The sequence below is a fragment of the Leptonychotes weddellii genome, chromosome 13 (assembly GCF_054177405.1).
Source record: "Leptonychotes weddellii isolate Sample4059 chromosome 13, ASM5417740v2, whole genome shotgun sequence".
In the NCBI taxonomy this organism is placed as follows: Eukaryota; Metazoa; Chordata; class Mammalia; order Carnivora; family Phocidae; genus Leptonychotes; species Leptonychotes weddellii.
The window spans coordinates 16,185,361-16,204,935 of record NC_138381.1 but is presented as its reverse complement, the minus strand read 5'-3'; the positions used below and the strand labels follow the sequence as shown (position 1 = coordinate 16,204,935).

At 39.6% G+C, this 19,575-nt stretch overlaps 1 protein-coding gene and 1 long non-coding RNA gene across 3 annotated transcripts in view; one reads left to right on the top strand and one right to left on the bottom strand.

Moving 5' to 3' along the window:
* Window positions 1-19,575, top strand: part of LOC115942203 (uncharacterized) — a 95,202-nt gene that overhangs the window by 10,907 nt on the left and 64,720 nt on the right. The window contains exons 2-4 of one of the 2 annotated variants that reach the window (XR_014139576.1): window positions 2,757-2,906; window positions 6,940-7,030; window positions 16,331-16,526. This is a non-coding gene — a long non-coding RNA (uncharacterized LOC115942203). Of the gene's footprint in view, window positions 1-2,756; window positions 2,907-6,935; window positions 7,031-16,330; window positions 16,527-19,575 lie in introns of both variants that reach the window. The other variant, XR_014139577.1, reaches the window with a different exon arrangement.
* ATP8B1 (ATPase phospholipid transporting 8B1) overlaps window positions 16,465-19,575 on the bottom strand; it is a 135,857-nt gene continuing 132,746 nt past the window's right edge. Inside the window, exon 28 of the mRNA XM_081801123.1 lies at window positions 16,465-16,587. Within this exon, the coding sequence (XP_081657249.1) occupies window positions 16,552-16,587 (36 nt within the window). The 3' untranslated portion in view covers window positions 16,465-16,551. The remainder of the gene's footprint in view (window positions 16,588-19,575) is intronic.

Genomic DNA, 19,575 nt, shown 5'->3' with positions numbered 1-19,575 from the left:
GGGCGCCTGGGTGGCTCAGTTGGTTAAGCGACTGCCTTCGGCTCAGGTCATGATCCTGGAGTCCCGGGATCGAGTCCCGCATCGGGCTCCCTGCTCGGCAGGGAGTCTGCTTCTCCCTCTGACCCTCCTCCCTCTCATGCTCTCTGTATCTCATTCTCTCTGTCTCAAATAAATAAATAAAATCTTTTAAAAAAAAAATGCTACTTTTAAAAAGTGTTATTTTGTAACCTGCAACTTTACTGAATTTGTTGATTAGATCTAACAGTTTTTTGGTGGCATCTTTAGGATTTTCTCTATATAAAATCATGTTATCTGCAGAGAGAGACAATTTTAGTTCTCCCTTTCCAATTCTGAATGCCTTTTGCTTCTTTTTTCTGGCCTGGTTGCTTCATTTCAAAGCAACCCCAGAACAGGGTTCAACACAGAACCCTGTTGAACAGGAATGGTAAGAGTGGGCACCCTTGTCTTGTTCCTGTTCTTGGAACAAGGCAAATCTTTCAACCTTTCACCACTGAGTATGTTAGCTGTGGGTCTCTTTTGTATATGGCCTTTATTATGTTGAGGTTCATTCCTTCTATACCTAATTTGTTAAGAGCTTTTATCATTAATGGATGTTGAATTTTGTCAAATGTTTTTCTGTGTCTGTGCTTATGGTCATATGATTTTTTTCTTTCATTTTTTAATGTGATGTATCACAATGATTGGTTTGCATATGCTGCACCATCCTTGATCCAGGGATAAATCTCACTTCATCATGGTGAATGATATTTTTAATGTGCTGCTGAATTTGGTTTGCTAGTATTTTGAGAATTTTTGTGTCTGTATTCATTAGGGATATTGGCCTGTGGTTGTTTTTTGTTTGTTTGTTTGTTTGTTTTCTTTTTTCTTCTGGTGTCCTTTCCTGACTTTCCTATCAAGGTAGTGCTGGCCTTATGAAATAAATTTAGGAGTGTTCCTTCCCTTTCAGTTTTTTGGAAGAGTCTGAGAAGGATTGGCATTAATTCTTTAAATGTTTGGTAAAATTCATCAGTGAAACCATTTGGTCCTGGGCTATTCTTTGCTGGGAGATTTTTGATTACTAACCCAATCTCCTTGGGATACCTGGGTGGTTCAGTTGGTTAAGTGTCTGCCTTCAGCTCAGGGCATGATCCCAGGGTCCTGGGATCGAGTCCTACATCGAGCTCTGCTCAGCAGGGAGCCTGCTTCTCCCTCTGCTGCTCCCCCCAATTGTGCTTTTTCTGTTTCTCTGACAAATAAATAAAAATTTTAATTCAATCTCCTTAGTAGTAATCAGTCTGTTTGGAGTTTCTATTTCTCCTTGCTTCATGCTTAGTAGGTTGCATATTTCTTTTCTTTTTTTTTTTAAGATTTTATTTATTTATTTGGTAGAGAGAGAGAGCACAAGCCGGGGGAGCAGCAGACAGAGGGCAAGGGAGAAGCAGGCATGCCGCTGAGCAGGGAGCCCGATGTGGGGCTCGATCCCAGGACCCTGGGATCATGACCTGAGCTGAAGGCAGATGCTTAACCGACTGAGCCTCCCAGGCACCCCTAGATTGCATATTTCTAAGAATTTTTCCATTTCTAATAGGTTGTCCAGTTTTTTGGCATATAGTTGTTCATAGTAGGTTCTAATGATCCTCTGTATTTCTGTGTTATTGGTTGTAATGTTTCCTTTTCCATTTACAGTTTTGTTCATTTGGGTCCTCTTCTCAAAGAACCAACTCTTTGTTTTGTTAATCTTTTCTATTTTTCTCCTGTTTCTAATTTATTTCTGCTATAATTTTTATTATTTCCTTCTGCTAACTTTGGGTTCAGTTTGTTCTTCTTTTTATAGTTCTTTATGGCTTAGTGTTGTTTATTTGAGATCTTTGATAATTACTATAGGCACTTAATATTAGGACGTTCCCTCTTAGAACTGCTTTTGCTGCATCCCATAAGTTTTAGTATGTTGTGTTTCCATTTTCATTTGTCTCAAGATACTTTTTTTTATTTCTCTTTTGATTCATTGGTTGTTGAGAAGAATGTTGTTTAATTTCCATATATTTGTGGACGTTTCAGTTTTCTTCCTGTTATTGATTTCTAATGCCATACCACAGTGGTCAGAGAAGATACTTAGTATGACTTTAGTCTTCTTGAATTTGCTGAGACTTACTTTGTGGCATAACATACAGTCTATCCTAAGAAATGTTCTACATGCACTTGAAAAGTGTGTATTCTACTGTTGTTGGATAGAATGTTCTGTATATGTCTGTTAAGTCCATTTGATCTATGGTGCTTTGCCAGTCTGTTTCCTTATGGATTCTGTGTCTGGATAATCTATCCATTGTTAAGAGTGGGGTCTTAAAGTCCCCAACTGTATTGTATTGCTGTTTATTTCTCCTTTTAGCTCTCTTAGTTTTTGCTTTGTATATTTAGGTGCTCTGATGTAGGGTGCATGAATATTTACAATTGTTATGGCTTCTCAATGGATTGACCACTTTATCATTATATAATGACCTTCTTTGTCTCTTTTTACTATTTTTAGTTTGAGGTTTATTTTGTATGATAAGCATGGCTACTCCTGTTTGGGGGTGGTTTTTTCGTTACTATTTTCTTGAAATACTGTTATCTATCCCTGTACTTTCAGTCTATGTATATCTTTAAAGCTAAGGTGAGTCTCTTGCAGGCAACATATCATTGGGTCTTGGTTTTTGTTTTTGTTTTTTAAATCGATTCAGCCATCTATGTCTTCTAATTAGATTTTTTTTTTCAAGTAGGCTCCACACCCAGCACACACTGGAGCCCAGTGTGAGACTTAAACTCATGACCCTGAGATCAAGACCTGAGCTGAGATCAAGCGTTGGACACTTAACCAGCTGAGCCACCAGGTGCCCCTAATTGGAGAATTTAATCCATTTACATTTAAGGTAATTATTGATAAGTAAACACTAACTATTGCCATGTTGTTCATTGTTTTCTGGTATTTTATAGATCCATTGTTCCTTGTTTCTTATCCTATTATTTTTGTGTGTGTTTGATATCTTTTGGTATCAGTACGCTTTGACTTCATTATCATGTTCTTTTGTGTAATTACTACAGGTTCTTCCCTTGTGGTTACCATGAAGCTTAAATAAATTATCTTAAAATTATAACACCCTTTCTCAAGTTGAGAAGAATTTAAATAGCATTCCTAAACTTTACATTTTTATTTCTACTCCCCCTCACAATTTAAGTTATGAGGCTAAGGTTCACATATTTTTCGTATTATGTAACCAATAACATTATTGTAGTTAAGGATATTTTTACTATGTTTAATTTTTAATCTAGAGTTGTAAGTGAATGACACACCACCATTAACCGTATTACAGAATTTAACTTTGACTATATATTTACCATTACTAGCAAGTTTTATGTTATCTTCTTATGTTTATGATTTCTGTTAGTGTCCTTCTACTCAAAGAACTCCCTTTTTCATTTCTTGTAAGACAGGTACAAAGGTGATGAACTTCCTCAGCTTTTGTTTGAGAGTCTTTTGTTTGGGAGAAGGACAGCTTTGCTGGGTATAAAATTCTTGGTTGACAGATTTCCCCCCACTTCAACATTTTTGAATATATCATCCCATTCTTTCCTAGCCTGAAAAGTTTCTCTTGAGAAATCCACCAATAGTCTTATGGAGGTTTTCTTGTATGAAACTTCCCTGTTTTTCTGCTGCCTTCAGAATTATTTTTCTGTTTTTGACTTTTGACAGTCATAATGTATCCTTGGTATAGCCCTATTCATGTTCAATTTATTTGGGGTCCTTTGGACCTCATGGATCTGGATGTCCCATTTCTCTCCAGAAGTTTGGGAAATTTTTAGCCATTATTGCTTTAAGTATGTTTTTATCCCTTTCTTTCTCTTCTCCTGACATTTCCATAATGCAGATATTATTTCTTTTGATTGTGTTCTGTAAGTACTGTAGGCTTTCTTTACTTTTTTCATTTTGCTCCTCTGATTTCAAATGTCCTGTTTTCTAAATCAGTGGTTCTTTCTTTTGCATTTCTTTAGGTTGAGTCTACTTTTGAAGCTCTTTATTGAATTCTTCAGTCATTGCATTTTTCAGCTCTAGGATTTATGTTGTGGGTTTTTTTGAGGCTTTCTATTTAGAGTACTTCATGCATTGTTTTCCTAATACTGTTTAATTGTGTTCTTTCTGTGTGTTCTTGTAGTTTGCTGAACTTTTAAGAGGACTGTTCTGAATTGTTTGACAGCTCATAGATCTCCATTTCTTTAGGATTAGTTATCAGAGCTTTATTAGTTTCCTTTGGTGGTGTCATGTTTACCTGATTTTTCATTGTCTTTGATTCCTTATGTTGTTATGTATGCATTTGAGTGAGCAGTTTCCTCTTCTATACTTTATAGGTTAACTTTAGTAGGGACAGTTCTTTACCAGTCAGTTCAGTGTAGGTTACTGGACATGTCTGCTGGTAACATCTTTGGGCAGATGGGACCTGCTATCAGGATCTGTCTTTGTTCAAGACCACTGCCCAAGCTTTGAGGTTGGGGTGAAGGGGATACTGCTGGCTGAGAACAGTTAGGACAGCTGTTCCCTGCCCAAGTGAGGCTGTAGGATGGGCTCTGCCTTTGCCTGGGTTCCCTGGTCAGGCTTACTAGACGGTCAGGATGGGGTACTATACTCAGCAGTATATGGCACTATGAATTAGCTTCCCTGCCCCGGTGGAGCAGCAGGATGGGCTGCAGGTTTATGAACCTGAATCAGGCAAGACTGTGTACTGAATTCCCTGGCCAGATGGGGCCACTGCTTTTGCTCTGCAGGTGGGCAAAGCCATAGGCTGTGCTCTCTGTTCAAGAGCTGCTATAAACAGGGCTGTTGGATGGGCTGTGTGGGTTCTCGTGTGCAGTGGTTAGGTTTTCTGGTTGGGCAGGCTGAAAGCTCTATTCAGCAATGGGCAGGGCTATGATTTCTGCCTAGGCTAGTTCCAAGCAGCTTCATAGGTGAACCAGATCAGGCTTTCTGATCTGGAAAAACTGGAAGTGACAGCCAGCCGTGTGCCAGGCTATGACTCACTTGTCTGCCTGTGCACAGCAAGCCAGTTCACAGGGCTTCCAAAGCTCTTTGTTCGAGGACCCTACCATCAGGCAAACCTGTACCCTGCTGAGTTCTCTGGTCAGACTGTGCTATGGGCTTGGCTCTGCATAAGCAAAACTCCTGGTTGGGATTGCTCCTTGGGTGCTGCAGGTAGGAATCTGCTCTAACAAGATCTGAGTGCTGGTTGTTGCATGCCATTCCCCATTCTCTGTTGCAATCAGATCTCCAGTAGTTGAGCCCTCTAGATTCCTCTGTGATCCCTGTTGGATTAGTCCAAATGGAGGCTCCCAGGAGGCAACCCACAATGCTGGGGCAGCTGGATGTCCACACTGGGCTCTCTTTTCCCATCGGAGGACCTATAGGCTCAGGGGAGACCTCTCAGCATGTTGCTGTGCCAGCCTTGGGGAGAGGCCGTGAGGTCAGTGTGTAACTCTCCTTTTACTCTTCTAATGAGGTCTTCTTTGGTCTCTATGTTGCAGGGGGTGCTTCGGCTTCTAGGATTCTCTCTGTAGTATCTTGTTTATGAATAGTTAGTTGATCTCCTTGTAAGGGGGAATAGAGTCAGGAATAGACAGTGTTGCCATCTTGATGACATCACTCCTGCATATCTTTGTTGAAGTGTCTGTTCACATCTTTTGCCTGTAGGAGGTATGGATCTAAGTTTTGTGGGAGTTTTTGTTTAGGTTTTTTTTGCATATGAATATCCAAATGTTCCAGCATCATTTCTTGACAGGTCTGTCCTTTCTCCACTTCACTGCCTTTGTACCTTTGTCAAAAATTGATTGTCCATGTATATGTGGGTTTATTTCTGGACTATTAATTTTGTTCCATTGATCTGTTTGCTGTCTTTAAGACTAAAACCCTGCTGTTTTGGTAACAATAGCTTTATAATAATTCCTGAGATCAAGTAGCGTTAGCCCCTCCAACTTTATTCTTCTTTCTCATTTTGGTTATTTTAGGTCCTTTGCATTTCCATTTGAATTTTAGCTTGCCAGTTGAATTGAAATTGAATCAGCTTGTCAATTTTTATCAAAAAATCTTATAGGATTTTGATTGGGATTTCATTAAATTTATAGGTCAATTCATTGTCTTTCTTCTGTTTTTTTTACATAAAAGGTAGCTGCTATACACACAGTTCTGCATTTGGCTCTTCTCGCTTCATAGTGAATCATGGAGATTTTTCTTATTCTCCCTTAGTTTCCATTTTAGTTTTGTTGTGTTCTGTTATCAGGATGTACTTTATTAAATTCTTGTCCCTTATGATGGATTTCTTGCTCATTTCCAATGTTTTGCTATTACAGATAGTGCTGCAGTACAATCATTGTAATACATGTTTTTTCTTCTTTGGGCAAATAGAACTGCAGATAGATTTGAAAAATGTGATTGCTAAGTCGAAATGTACATGCTTTTGAAATTTTCTTAAAAAGATTTTCTGTATTTGAGAGAGAGAGCATGAAAGAGAGCAGAGAGCACAAGTGGGGAGGCTGGGGAGAGGGGCAGAGGGAGAGGGAGAAGCAGACTCCCTGCTGAGCAGGCTCCCTGATGGAGCCTGACACGGGGCTCCATCCCAGGACACTGGGATCATGACCTGAGCCAAAAGCAGACCCTTAACTGACTGAGCCACCCAGGCGCCCTGCCCTTGAAATTTTAATGGATAAATTGCCCTCCCTAGAGTTTTATCAATTATATTCCTGCCAATAATAGAATAGAAAGCCTATTTTGCCATAGTCTCAACAGTGCATTACCAGACCTTTCCTTTTTTGTCAAGTTGATAGGTGTGGATGGTCTATCAAAAGCACTTTGATTTGTATTTCTTTAATACAAGTAAGTTTATTTTTTAATTTTTTTAATTTTTTTAATTTTAAAGTAAGCTGTATACCCAATATGAGGCTTGAACTCACAACCCTGAGATCAAGAGTCACATGCTCTACTGACTGAGCCAGCCAGGCACCCCTAGTACAGGTAAGTTTAAACATCTTTTCATGTGTTTAGGAGCCATTTGTATTTCTTTTTTCTGTGATTTTCTTTTTGTTCATGTACTTTGCCCATTTTGTTTTGTGTTGAATTGTCAGCATCTTTCAGTTCCAAGGAAGTCTTTATGTATTAGGGAGATTAGCCCTTTGTGTGATATGAGTTGCAAATATTTTTTCCCATTTTGCCATTTGACTTTGCTTATAGCATTTTTTTTCTTCTATAAGGAACGCTTTCATCCTTAGGCACTTGAAGTCATTACCCTTTTTCCTTAGAGGCTTTGGATTTTTTTTTTTTTTTTTAAGATTTTGAGAGAAAGAGAAAGAGAGCATGAGTGGGGTGGAGGGGCAGAGGGAGAGGGAAAGGGAGAAGCAAACTCCTCCCTGCTGAGCAGGGAGCCCAATGCAGGGCTTGATCCCAGGACCCTGAGATCATGACCTGAGCCGAAGGCAGACACTTAACCGACTGAGCCACCCAGGTGCCCTGAGGCTTTGGATTTTTAATCTTTTTTTTAATTTATTTATTTGGCAGAGAGAGAGCACAAGTATGGGGAATGGCAGGCAGAGGGAGAGGGAGAAACAGCCTCCCCGCAGAGCAGGGGGAGCCCGATGTGGGACTTGATCCCAGGACCCCAGGATCACAACGCAAGCCCAAGGCAGACGCTTAACTATCTGAGCCACCCAGGCACCCTTGGATTTTTAATCTTAATTTTAAAGGCTTTCTCTACTCTTAGTCTATATTTGAATTTTCTCATGTTTTTCTTCCAACTTTTATGAGTTACTGTTTTTCTTGTTTTTGTTTCTGTTTTACATTTTTTTTTTTTTTTTTAAGATTTTATTTATTTATTTGACAGAGACAGAGACAGCGAGAGCATGAACACAAGCAGGGGGAGTGGGAGAGGGAGAAGCAGGCTTCCTGCTGAGCCGGGAGCCCGATGTGGGACTTGATCCCAGGACCCTGGGATCATGACCTGAGCCGAAGGCAGTCGCTTAACCAACTGAGCCACCCAGGCGCCCTGTTTCTGTTTTACATTTAAATCTTTTATTTGGAGTTTATTCTACTACATTGTATGGTATCCGGTTTGTTTTCTTATTGTTCCAACACCCTTTATTAAAAAGTCTGTCTTTACCCCTACTGATCTTTGGTACCACCTTTATGTGTAGTGAGTTTCCATGTGTTTGGGTCTATTTCTGGGTTTTCTGTTCTGTTCCATGGATGGTATAATCATGCATTAGAATCACACTGTTTAAATTAGTTTTTAAATTATGATTTATTATCTGGTAGGGGTAGTCTCCCTCATTGTTGTCTTTTCAGTTTTTTGTCTCTTAGTAATGTCTCCATATGAACTTTACAATCAGCCTATTAATGAAAACTGTTGTCATTTTTGTGGGGATGATATGCCATTTATAAATTAGGGAGAATTGACTCTCTTTGATGTTAGGTTTTAGCCAAGAACATGACATGCCTTTCATTTGCTTAGCTCTTCTTCTAAATATGCTAGTGTTTTAACATTGTTCATATAGGTCTTGTAAAGTTTATTCCTAAGTATTTTGTTTTTTTAATTGCAATTATGTCTTGTTTGTTGTTTGTAAAACTGCAAGTTATCTTTGTATTTATTTTGTTTCCACTATCTTGTTGAATTATTACCATAGTATTTTTAGTTGAATCTCTTAGATTTTCCAAGAATACCACCATATCCCCTTCAAAAATGATAGATTTGTTTCCTTCCTTGCAATTTTTTTGTCTCTAATTTATTTGAGGGTTTTTGTTTATTTTGTCTAATTGTTTTAAATTATTTTTCCTCTTTAATCCTCTTCTTTTCCTTGGGTTTGCTGCATTTTCATGCATTGTATCATTTAGAATTGCTTTCAACCACAAATACCAGAAAACCTAACATAGTTTAAACAAATAAGGCTTTATTTTTTCTTACATGGAAGTAGTCTGGAGGTAGGAATTCAGGAGTTCAGCTACATCAGTAACCTAATTTTTTTCTCTGCTGTCTTAACATGTTGGCTTGTTGCCTCATGATCACAACATGGCTGCCAGAGCTCTGGGCATCCCATTCATATTCAAAGGGAGAAGTGAGATGAGGTAAGATGAGGGGAAAGGCAGTAAAGTAAGTCTTCCCATCATGCTTCTCCTTTTGTCTCATTGACTAGAAGTAGGTCACGTCACCATCCCTAGCGACAAGGGAGTTTGGGAAAGTAGGTATTTACATTTCCAGTCTGTAGTGGGGGTAGGCAAGGAAGGAAGGGGGTTGGGAATAGGTGGTGAGTTATCCACCCATGTCTGTTGGAGGCATCATTACTTCTTCATATTTATATGCAGGAGTAAAGGAAGATCTTTGAACTGATCCTAAAGAATCACTATAATCTTAAGGCTAAGGTGGTTTTTGCATTGTTATTGTTTTGTATAAAGAGAAAATCAAGCTTTCCAGAAGAGTGTGAATTTAAAATGTGGAGAGAGAAAAGGCAAGTGGCCCAAATGGTCATTTATCAAAATCAACCAAGATCTCTAAAACAAAGGAGCTTAAGTCGAGGTAGGCAGCCTAGCTTTTTTTCTAGTTGTGGCTGGCCATGTGTTTATTAGAGATACCCTCTTGAAGTAGATGCCTGGGGCAATCAAAGCTCAAGTCATGCACTTGCATCGTAAAATACAACAGCAAAAAACTGTCAGGGCTTGTATTACAATTCCTTTTTACCCTTAGCCCCTGAAAACCACATATCAGCTGTCTCTGTACATTTAACTATTCTGGGCATTTCATAGAGGTGGAATCATAAATGTGTAAACTTGAATCTGGCATCTTTTATTTAGCATGATGTGTTGCAGGTTCTCCCACCATGCAGCTTGTAGTAGCATTTCATTCCTTTTTTTTTTTTTTTAAGATTTATTTATTTATGAGAGAGAAAGAGAGGATGTGCACACACGCTCACAGAGGGGATGGGGCAGAGGGAGAGGAAGAGAGAGAATCTTAAGCAGACTCTGCACTGAGCGCAGAGCCCGATGCAGAGCTCGATCCCACAACCCTGAGATCATGACCTGAGCTGAAACCCAAGAGTCAAATGCCTAACCGACTGAGCCACCCACGTGTCCCAGCACTTCATTCCTTTTTAAATATATTTTTTATTGATATACTTTACATAAAACATTAGTTTCAGGTTTACAACACAATATTTTGATATTTGTATATATTGTGAAAATGATTACAAGTCTCATTAACATCCATCACTATACATACTTACAAATTTTTTTTTATGACAAGAACTTTTAGGATTTACTCTTAGCAGTTTTCAAATATACAATAAGTATAGAACAAATGTACATTTTGTGTATATTACATCCCCATGACTTATAGGTGGAAGTTGTTTACCTTTTCACTCCCTACCTCCCCCTTCTATGGCAACCACCAGTCTATTCTCAGTATCCATGAGGTCCAGGGTTTTTTGTTTTGTTTTGTTTTATTGTTGTTTGTTTGCTTTTAGACTCCACATATAAGTGAAATCATACAATATTTGTCTTTCTCTGATTTATTTCCCTTAGCCTAATGCCGTCAAGGCTCATCCATTATGTTGTAAATTTCAAGATTTTATTTTGGTGTAGTCCCAACAGTTTATTTTGCTTTTGTTTCCCTTGCCAAAGGTGACATATCTAGAAAAATGTTTCTACTGCTGACATCAAAGAGCTTATTTCCTGTTTTCTTCTAGGAATTTTGTGGTTTCAGATCTCACATTTAGGTCTTTAATCCATTTTGAGTTTTTGTGTATGGCGTAAGAAAGTAGTCCAGTTTCATTCTTTTGCATGTAGCTGTCCAGTTTTCCCATCACCATCTGTTGAAGAGACTTGTCTTTTTCCCATTGTATATTCTTGCCTCCTTTGTCATAGATTAATTGACCACATAAGTATGGGTTTATTTCTAGGTTCTCTATTCTTTTTTTTAAAGATTTTATTTATTTGACAGAGAGAGACACAGCGAGAGAGGGAACACAAGCAGGGGGAGTGGGAGAGGGAAAAGCAGGCTTCCCGCTGAGCAGGGAGCCTGATGCGGGGCTCGATCCCAGGATCCTGGGATCGTGACCTGAGCCAAAGGCAGACGCCCAACGACTGAGCCACCCAGGCGCCCCTAGGTTCTCTATTCTGTTCCATGGATCAACGTGTCTATTTTTGTGCCAGTACCATACTGTTTTGATAACTGCAGCTTTGTAGTAAACTTGAAATCTGAGATTGTGATACCATCAGTTTTGTTCTTCTTTTTCAAGATTGCTTTGGCTGTTTGGAGTCTTTTGTAGTTCCATACAAATTTTAGGATTATTTGTTCTAATTCTGTGCAGATGATGTTGGTAGTCTGATAGGGATTGCATTAAATCTGTAGGGTGCCTTGGGTAGTATGGACATGTTAACAATATTGGTTCTTCCAATCCTTGAGCATGGAATGTCTTTCCATTTGTTTGTCTCATCTTCAACTTCTTTCATCATTGTTTTACAATTTTTGGTGTACAGGTGTTTCATCTTCTTAAGTTTGTTCCTAGGTTTTTGGGGTTTTTTTACTTTTGATGCAGTTGATTATTTTCTTAATTTCTCTTTATGCTACTTCATTATTAGTGTATAGAGATGGAACCAATTTTGATAAGGAAAATCTGTGTCCTAAGATGGCCAACCGAGCCAGCGCGAGAGTCCCAGTTCTTGCCCCAGGGCTCTTCCAGGTTCTTCTCTTTGCTTCCTGCGTGGACCAATCCGGGTTCTTCTCCCTACCCCGGTTCATGCACGCACCAAAAGTGCCAAGTATGCAGAAGTAGATATGTATAAATTGCCCCCTGTGTTTGTGCTTGGGGCTCAGACCTTTGGAGACCACTCTCCTCTGAGCCCACCGGCGTTAAATAAACCTCCTATCCTCCAAGATTTCCGGGTGCCACTTGGTTCTTCCATCGGGCGATCCAGTCCAGGTTCCGTAACAATTTCTGTATATCAATTTTGTATCTTGCAGCTTTACTGTTTATCAGTTCAAGTAGTGTTTTGGTGGAGTCTTTAGGGCTTTCTATATACAGTAACATGTCATCTGAAAATAGTGAAAGTTTTACTTCTTCCTTACCAATTTGGATTCCTTATATTCCTTTTTCTAATCTGATTTCTGTGGCTAGGACTTCCAATACTATGTTGAATAAAAGTGGTGAGAGTGGAAACCTTGTCTTGTTCCCGATCTTAGGGGAAGAGCTCTCAGTTTTTCACCATTAAGTATGAGTTACCTGTAGATTTTTCACATATGGTCTTTATTATGTTGAGGTATGTTTCCTCTAAACCTACTTTGTTGGGGCTTCTGGGTAGCTCAGTTGGTTAAGTGTCTGCCTTTGGCTCAGGTCATGATCCCAGGGTCCTGGGATTGAGCCCCACATCCAGCTCCCTGCTCAGTGGGGATTCTGCTTCTCCCTCTGCCCCTCTCCGCCCCCCCCCCGCCCCAGCTCGTGCTCTCTCTCATTATCTCTGTTGCTATCTCTGTCTCACTCTCTCCAATAAATAAATAAAATCTTTTTTTTTTTTAAGATTTTATTTATTTATTTGACAGAGAGAGACACAGCGAGAGAGGGAACACAAGCAGGGGGAGTGGGAGAGGGAGAAGCAGACCTCCCGCCAAGCAGGAGCCCGATGCAGGGCTTGATCCCAGGACTCTGGGATCATGATCTGAGCCGAAGGCAGACGCTTAACAACTGAGCCACCCAGGCGCCCCATAAATAAAATCTTTAAACAACAAAAAAATAAACCTACTTTGTTGAGGGTTTTTATCATGCATGGATGTTGTACTTTGTCAAATGCTTTTTGTGCATCTATTGAAATGATCATATGGTTTTTATCCTTTCTCCTGTTGATACGATATATCACATTGATTGATTTGAACTACCATTGTATCCCAGGAATAAATCCCACTTGATCGTGGTGTTTTTATTTTATTTTATTTTTTTTTAATATATTGCTGGAATCAGTTTGCTAACATCTTATTGAGGAACTTTGCATCTATGTTGGTCAGAGACTGGCATGTGTTCTCCTTTTTTTAAGTGTGTTTATTTGATTTTGTTAACAGGGCAATGCTGTCCTCTTAGATTGAATTTCAAAGCTTTCCTTCCTCTTCTATATTTTGGAATAGTTTGAGAAAAATAGTTGTTAACTCTACTCTTAACTGTTTGGTAGAATTCACCTGTGAAGCCATCTGGTCCTGGACTTTTATTTATTGGGAGTTTTTGGGTTATTGGCTTAATTTTATTGCTAGTAATTTATCTGTTCAAATTTGGTTTATATGTAATATACTATGCATGTAGCAGTCTGTATTAGGTTGATGGTCGCTTAATTTTGAATCCATTTTAAAAGCACTAGATTGGGGCACCTAGGTGGCTCATTCGTTAAGCGTCTGCATTCGGCTTGGGTCATGATCCCAGGATCCTGGGATTGAGCCCCCGTTGGGCTGCCTTCTTAGCGGGAAGCCTGCTTCTCCCTTTCCTACTCTCCCTGCTTATGTTCCTTCTCTTGCTGTGTCTCTGTCAAATGAGTGAATAAAATCTTTAAAAAAAAAAATAAAAGCACTAAATTTTTATTCCCCCCACACACAAACACACATTTTATGTATATGGTTTCATCATACTTTACATCCTTTTATTTTGTGGATCCCTTGACTAATTTTTATAGGTATCATTGATTTTACTGTTTTTGTGCTTTAATCTTTATACTGGTTTTATAAGGGATTAATCTACTTTTATTATGTTTGTATGTACCTGTGAATTATGTCCTTTACTAATTTTCTTATTCCTGATTGTGGCCTTTCCTTTCCACTCATAGAATTCCCTCTAACATTTTTCTTTTTAAGATTTTATTTATTTATTTTAGAGAGCATGTACACACTAGTGGGGGGAGGGAGGAAGAGGGACAAGCAGACTCCACACACTGAGGGTGGAGCCCAATGCAGGGTTTGACCCCATGATCCCGAGATCATGACCCAAGCCAAAATCAAGAGTTGGCTGCCCAACCAACTAAGCCACCCAGCAGGTCCACTAACATTACTTGTAAGGCTTGTTTAGTGATGATTAATTCCTTTAAGTTTTGTTTGAGAAACTCTTTATCCCTTCTTCTATTCTGAATGATAGTCTTGCTGGATAGAGTATTCTTGGTTTCAGGTTTTTTCCTTTTAGCACAAATTAGCACTCTTTTCTGGCCTGCAGAGTTTCTGCTGAAAAATCAGCTGATAGCCTTATGGAGTTTCCCTTGTATGTAACTCTTTTCTCTTGCTGTTTTTAAAAATTCTCTCTTTATCACTGTGTGTTCCCATTTTAATTGTTATGTGCCTTGGTGTGAGTCTCCTCAGACTGATTTTATTGTAGGCTCTCTGTGCCTCCTGGATATGGATTTGTTTCCTTCCCCACCTTAGGGAAGTTTTCAGCTATTATTTCTTCAAATAAATTTTCTGCCCCCTTTTATCTTCTCTTCTCCATCTGGAATCCCTATAATGTGAATATTATTATACATGATGGTGTCACTGAGTTCCCTTAACCTATATAAAAAATCAGAGATAAAGAACTTAATAACTGAAATTAAAAATACAGTACAGGGAATAAAAGATTAGAGAAAGCAGAAGAACAGATCAGTGAGCTGGAAGAAAGAGTAATGGAAAGCAACCAAACAGAACAGAAAAAGAAAAAATAATAAAAAATGAGACTAGGTTAAGGGAACTCAGTGATACCATAATGTGTAATAATATTCACATTATAGGGATCTGATCTGATGAGAGTTCATTATAATGAGTTGACAAGAAAATTTGATTGTTTTTGTGGTACACAACATTTTAATAATTAGAATTTTAAGTGATGACATTATACCAGAACATATTAAAATTTTAGGAATTTTATATATTTTCTGGAATAGTTACAACGTTTACTCACACAGTATAGCCTAAGATTTATCATCGTTTGTTTGCCCACACTCCCCATGTAACAACATACCAAATAAGCCTAATTAGTTAAAAAGACTACATTTAGAATTTGAATTTTGGGGAAGTTTGTTAAAAACCTCAGAAAGTTCTAAAGCACATGCCTAAATAGGATCATAGATTTTTATAGAACTTAATATTTGATTATTCAACCAAGGTGGCAACAAAAGATTCAGAAGGCAAATTCATAGGGTTATTAGCTCCTTTATAGATGAGAAGATTTAGTTTTCTTAAGTAATCAAGGACCTGATAAAAACAAATATAGGAACCTTGTTTTTTCTGGGCAGATAAAGGGGAAAAAAGTTGGTTTATAATTTATCAAGAGCAGACCCGCAATCGAAGAAAACTTTGCTTTTTTAAGAGAGGGAAAAACCAAATTTCAATCTTATATTAGTGTACCTTTAAGATTCATTCATCCCAATCTTAGTCCTGAGCACTCATAAAATTTTTTTCCAAAGATTTCCCTTCACAAACCTACAACTTTCTTTTCCATTCAGATTTTTTTTTTTTTTAAAGATTTTATTTATTTATTTGAGACAGAGAGCATGAGAGGGAGGAGGGTCAGAGGGAGAAGCAGACTCCCTGCCAAGCAGGGAGCCCGATGCGGGACTCGATCCCGGGACTCCAGGATCATGACCTGAGCCGAAGGCAGTCGCTTAACCAACTGAGCCACCCAGGTGCCCCTTCCATTCAGATTTTGTCCTACATTTTTTTCTCTCTAAATAACCAGTCTCATTTCAGGACTAAATGACCTTCTTTTCCCTCAACAAAAATGTATTTTTATTCCTCATATTCTATCTTACCAAAAACACATCTCTAACTTTACTTGCATACCAAGATATTTTCCTTTTTATTTCCAGTGATCTTAGTTACATTTATCAGTATTTTTAATGCTTAGAAACCTTGATTTGTAGTAGAAACTAAGTAGTAAGCAATTGTGAACTGTTATGCCTGTATCCTTTAGATTGGTACGTTTATGAATATATTTCATAATTTCTAAAAATGTTTCTTCATAGTACAATCTTTTAATAAAGCATAAAACATGTTTACTAATAAACCCAAATTTATCTTTAGTTTTCCTCTAATAAGACAAACGTAGGTAAACCTGTGTTTAGTATTTAGTGTTTTATTATTTTATTTTATTTGGAAAAGACTTAGATATCCAATGATTTTGAACCAATTTATCATTTAACCTAGCTAGTTTTAGGCTACCAAAGATTTAGTCTCTCATATTTCTAGTCAGAAAGTTTACTCAAGCCTTATATTAAAACATTAATTTGTATAATGCCAAATTAAAACAAATCACCCATCAACACCAACCCCTCTAGGTTATTCCCACCTAGAGAATGTTACTGGTAACCCTCAACAGCTGGAATAGAAGTCAGGACCATCAACTCAAATTGAGGAGGTCCGGATATCTGAACTCACCCAATACACCTGTGAGGTGCTGAGAAGTCGGAGGGGCACAAAGGGCCCATGCTGGCACTGAGCACCGAGCTCCAGAGGACCCCCAGGAGATCTCAGGTGAGTTGCTCTGATGTCCTGCAGACTATGCCAAGAAGTGTTGACGCAAAATGAACAAACCCTGTTAAAAATTTTTAAAAGGAAAAAAGTTTTAGTTGAGCCCAAGTTAGGACAGATGCTCTGGATACACAATCTTCACAAAGAAAAGAGTGCTTGGGGGAAGGGAGCATTTGGTGCAGGGTTATGTGTTTTTTTTACATAAAAATTACAGATTATTAACAAAGGGCATTCTAGAAAGTTAATAGACTTTATCTTATGTTTTTAGTATGTGCAAGGCTGTATGACTTTCATATTATGGGAACCAGAAATGTTTTTTATCTTTATGTTTGGAATGCTTTATTGGTGATTTTTTTCAAAGATTTTATTTATTTATTTATTTATTTATTTATTTATTTATTTATTTATTTATTCATTTATTTATGAGAGAGAGAGAGAGAGAGCGAGAACAGGCAGGGGGAGCAGCAGAGGGAGAGGGAGAAGCAGGCTCTCTGTTGAGCAGGGAGCCGGATGCGGGGCTCCATCCCAGGACCCTGGGATCATGACCCGAGCCGAAGGCAGATGCTTATTAACCCACTGAGCCACCCAGGCGCCCCCGTGATTTTTTAAATAAAGCAGATGTGGGGGCACCTGGGTGGCTCAGTCATTAAGCGTCTGCCTTCGGCTCGGGTCATGATCTCAGGGTCCTGGGATCGAGTCCCGCATCGGGCTCCCTGCTCCACGGGAAGTCTGCTTCTCCCTCTCCCACTCCCCCTGCTTGTGTTCCCTCTCTTGCTGCCTCTCTCTCTGTCAAAAAATAAAATAAAATCTGAAAGAAAGAAAGCAAGCAAGCAGATGGTGGACTGTGTGCTCAGGGCAGGAATAGGGCCCATGCTTTGAGGTTTTGTGGAGTCATTTTGTCCTTGGTGAATGTTAAAGTTCAGCTTCCCTCGGAGCCCACGTATATTTAGGCAGTCTCACAGAGACAATGATGGGAGCCAACTGGGCGATAAATTCGACCGGGGAGGTTACAAAGAAGCCCACACATGGGGACAGAGGATTGAGACTTGTGTTGTGTGTGCCCTGCTGTTGTGGTTGAGCCATGTCTGCCTTGGGTCCGCTGGTCTGCAGTGGCCCTCTTTGCCTGTTGTGGGCAGTTTGGTCCCAGTGCTGTTAAGGGGCTAGTCCGGGGCTGCCTTGGGCTTGCGTTGGGTCAGACCGGATGCCTGCCTTCTGCCCATTTGCCAGAACTGGTTGCACTGACCTGCAGGGTGCTCTCCCCATGTTGTCCCCAGAGAGGCTTTCACTGGTGGGCGGGGCCTGCAGTCAGACCAGATGTCTGTCCTCAGTCTGTTGGGGTTGCAGTGACCTTGAACTACTACCAGACTCTTTGTGCTGCCCCCTGTGAGGTTTTTGTTGGTAGGCAGGGCCAGCAGTCAGATCACCTGTCTGCACCCTACCCGCTGCTGGGGCTGCAGTGGGACTGGTGTGTGTGCTTATCTTCCCCTCTCCCCAGGGCAAGAGTCACTTTGGAGTGGCTGTTGGAGCTGCTTGCACCAGGAGAAGCTTGTGGTGTCGCTTTGCACGGACTCCTGCTGGGTGGGGCAGTTGGAGGGGGCAGTCCACAGGAGAATGGGAGGGCAGGCTGTGGTGTTACATGCTAGGTGGCCGAGAGTTTATGTTGGTTCCCACAGCTATCTGTATCTAGACTGAGGTGAGGGGAGAGAAGTGGTGCCCACCAGCTCTTTTATTCTTGGAGAAGTCTCCTGAAGATCTCTGCCCCTCCAGTGCTTGTTTTGAGATTAGTAAATAAATCTTCCCGCGTACCCCAGGCGCTTTTCAAACCACTGCTTCTATGCTCTATCTCTGAGGGGTTGTTTGTTATGCTCTCTCTTTAAGGACAGGGACTGTTTCCTATCACCCTTGCCTTCCGGCTCTCCCAGATCCGGCCCCCTGATTTTTAAAGTTCCTGGTGTTAAGCCCCTCTGGTTCTCAAAGCCAGATGTTATGGGGATTTGTCTTCCCAGTGCAGGTCCTGGGCTGGGGGGCCTGGTGTAGGTGTGTTCTTCTCCCTGTGTACTCCTGGTGTCCCTCCCACTTGTGATTAGTCACAAAGGTTGGTTTGGTTTCTGACCGTCTCTGCCCTTCCCACCCCTTTTGATGTAGCCCCCTTTCTATGGTTAACTCTGGAGAGCCATTCTGCCAGTCCTTGGGTCATTTTCTGGCTTAGTTACATGAATGCGGATGGTGTATCTGTGGGACAAGGTGAGTTTAGAATCCTACTCCATCTTCCCTGTATCAGAGTGGTCCAGCTTCATTCTTTTGCATATGGTTGTCTAATTTTCCCAACACCATTTATTGAAGAGACTGTTCTTTCCCCATTGTATATTCTTGGCTCTTTTTTTTTTTAAATTAATTGACCATATATGTGTGGGTTTATTTCTGTGTTTTGTTCCATTGATCTATGTGTCTGTTTTTATGCCAATACCATACTGTTTTGATTACTATAGCTTTGTAACATTATTGGAAATCACAGAGTATGATTCCACTAGCTTTGTTTTTATTTTTCAAGATTGCTTTGGATATTCAGGCTCTTTTGTGGTTACATACAAATTTTAGGATTGTTCTGTTGCTGTGAAAAATACCATTGAAATTTTGATCAGGATTTCATTAAATATATAGATTGCTTTGGATAGTATGGACATTTAAACAATACTAATTTTTCCATTCCATGAGCACAGAATATCTTTCCATTTATTTGTGTCATCTTCAATTGCTTTTTTCAATGTTTTATAGTTTTTAGTGTACGTTAAATTTTTTTAAATTTTATTTTATTGTTACATTAATCACCATACATTACACCATTAGTTTTTGATGTAGGGTTCCATGATTCATTGTTTGCGTATAACACCCAGTGCTCCATTCAATACGTGCCCTCTTTAATACCCATCACCAGGCTAACCCATCCGCGCACCCCCCTCCCCTCTAAAACCCTCAGTTTGTTTCTCAGAGTCCATAGTCTCTCATGGTTTATCTCACCCTCCGATTTCCCCCTCTTCATTTTTCCCTTCCT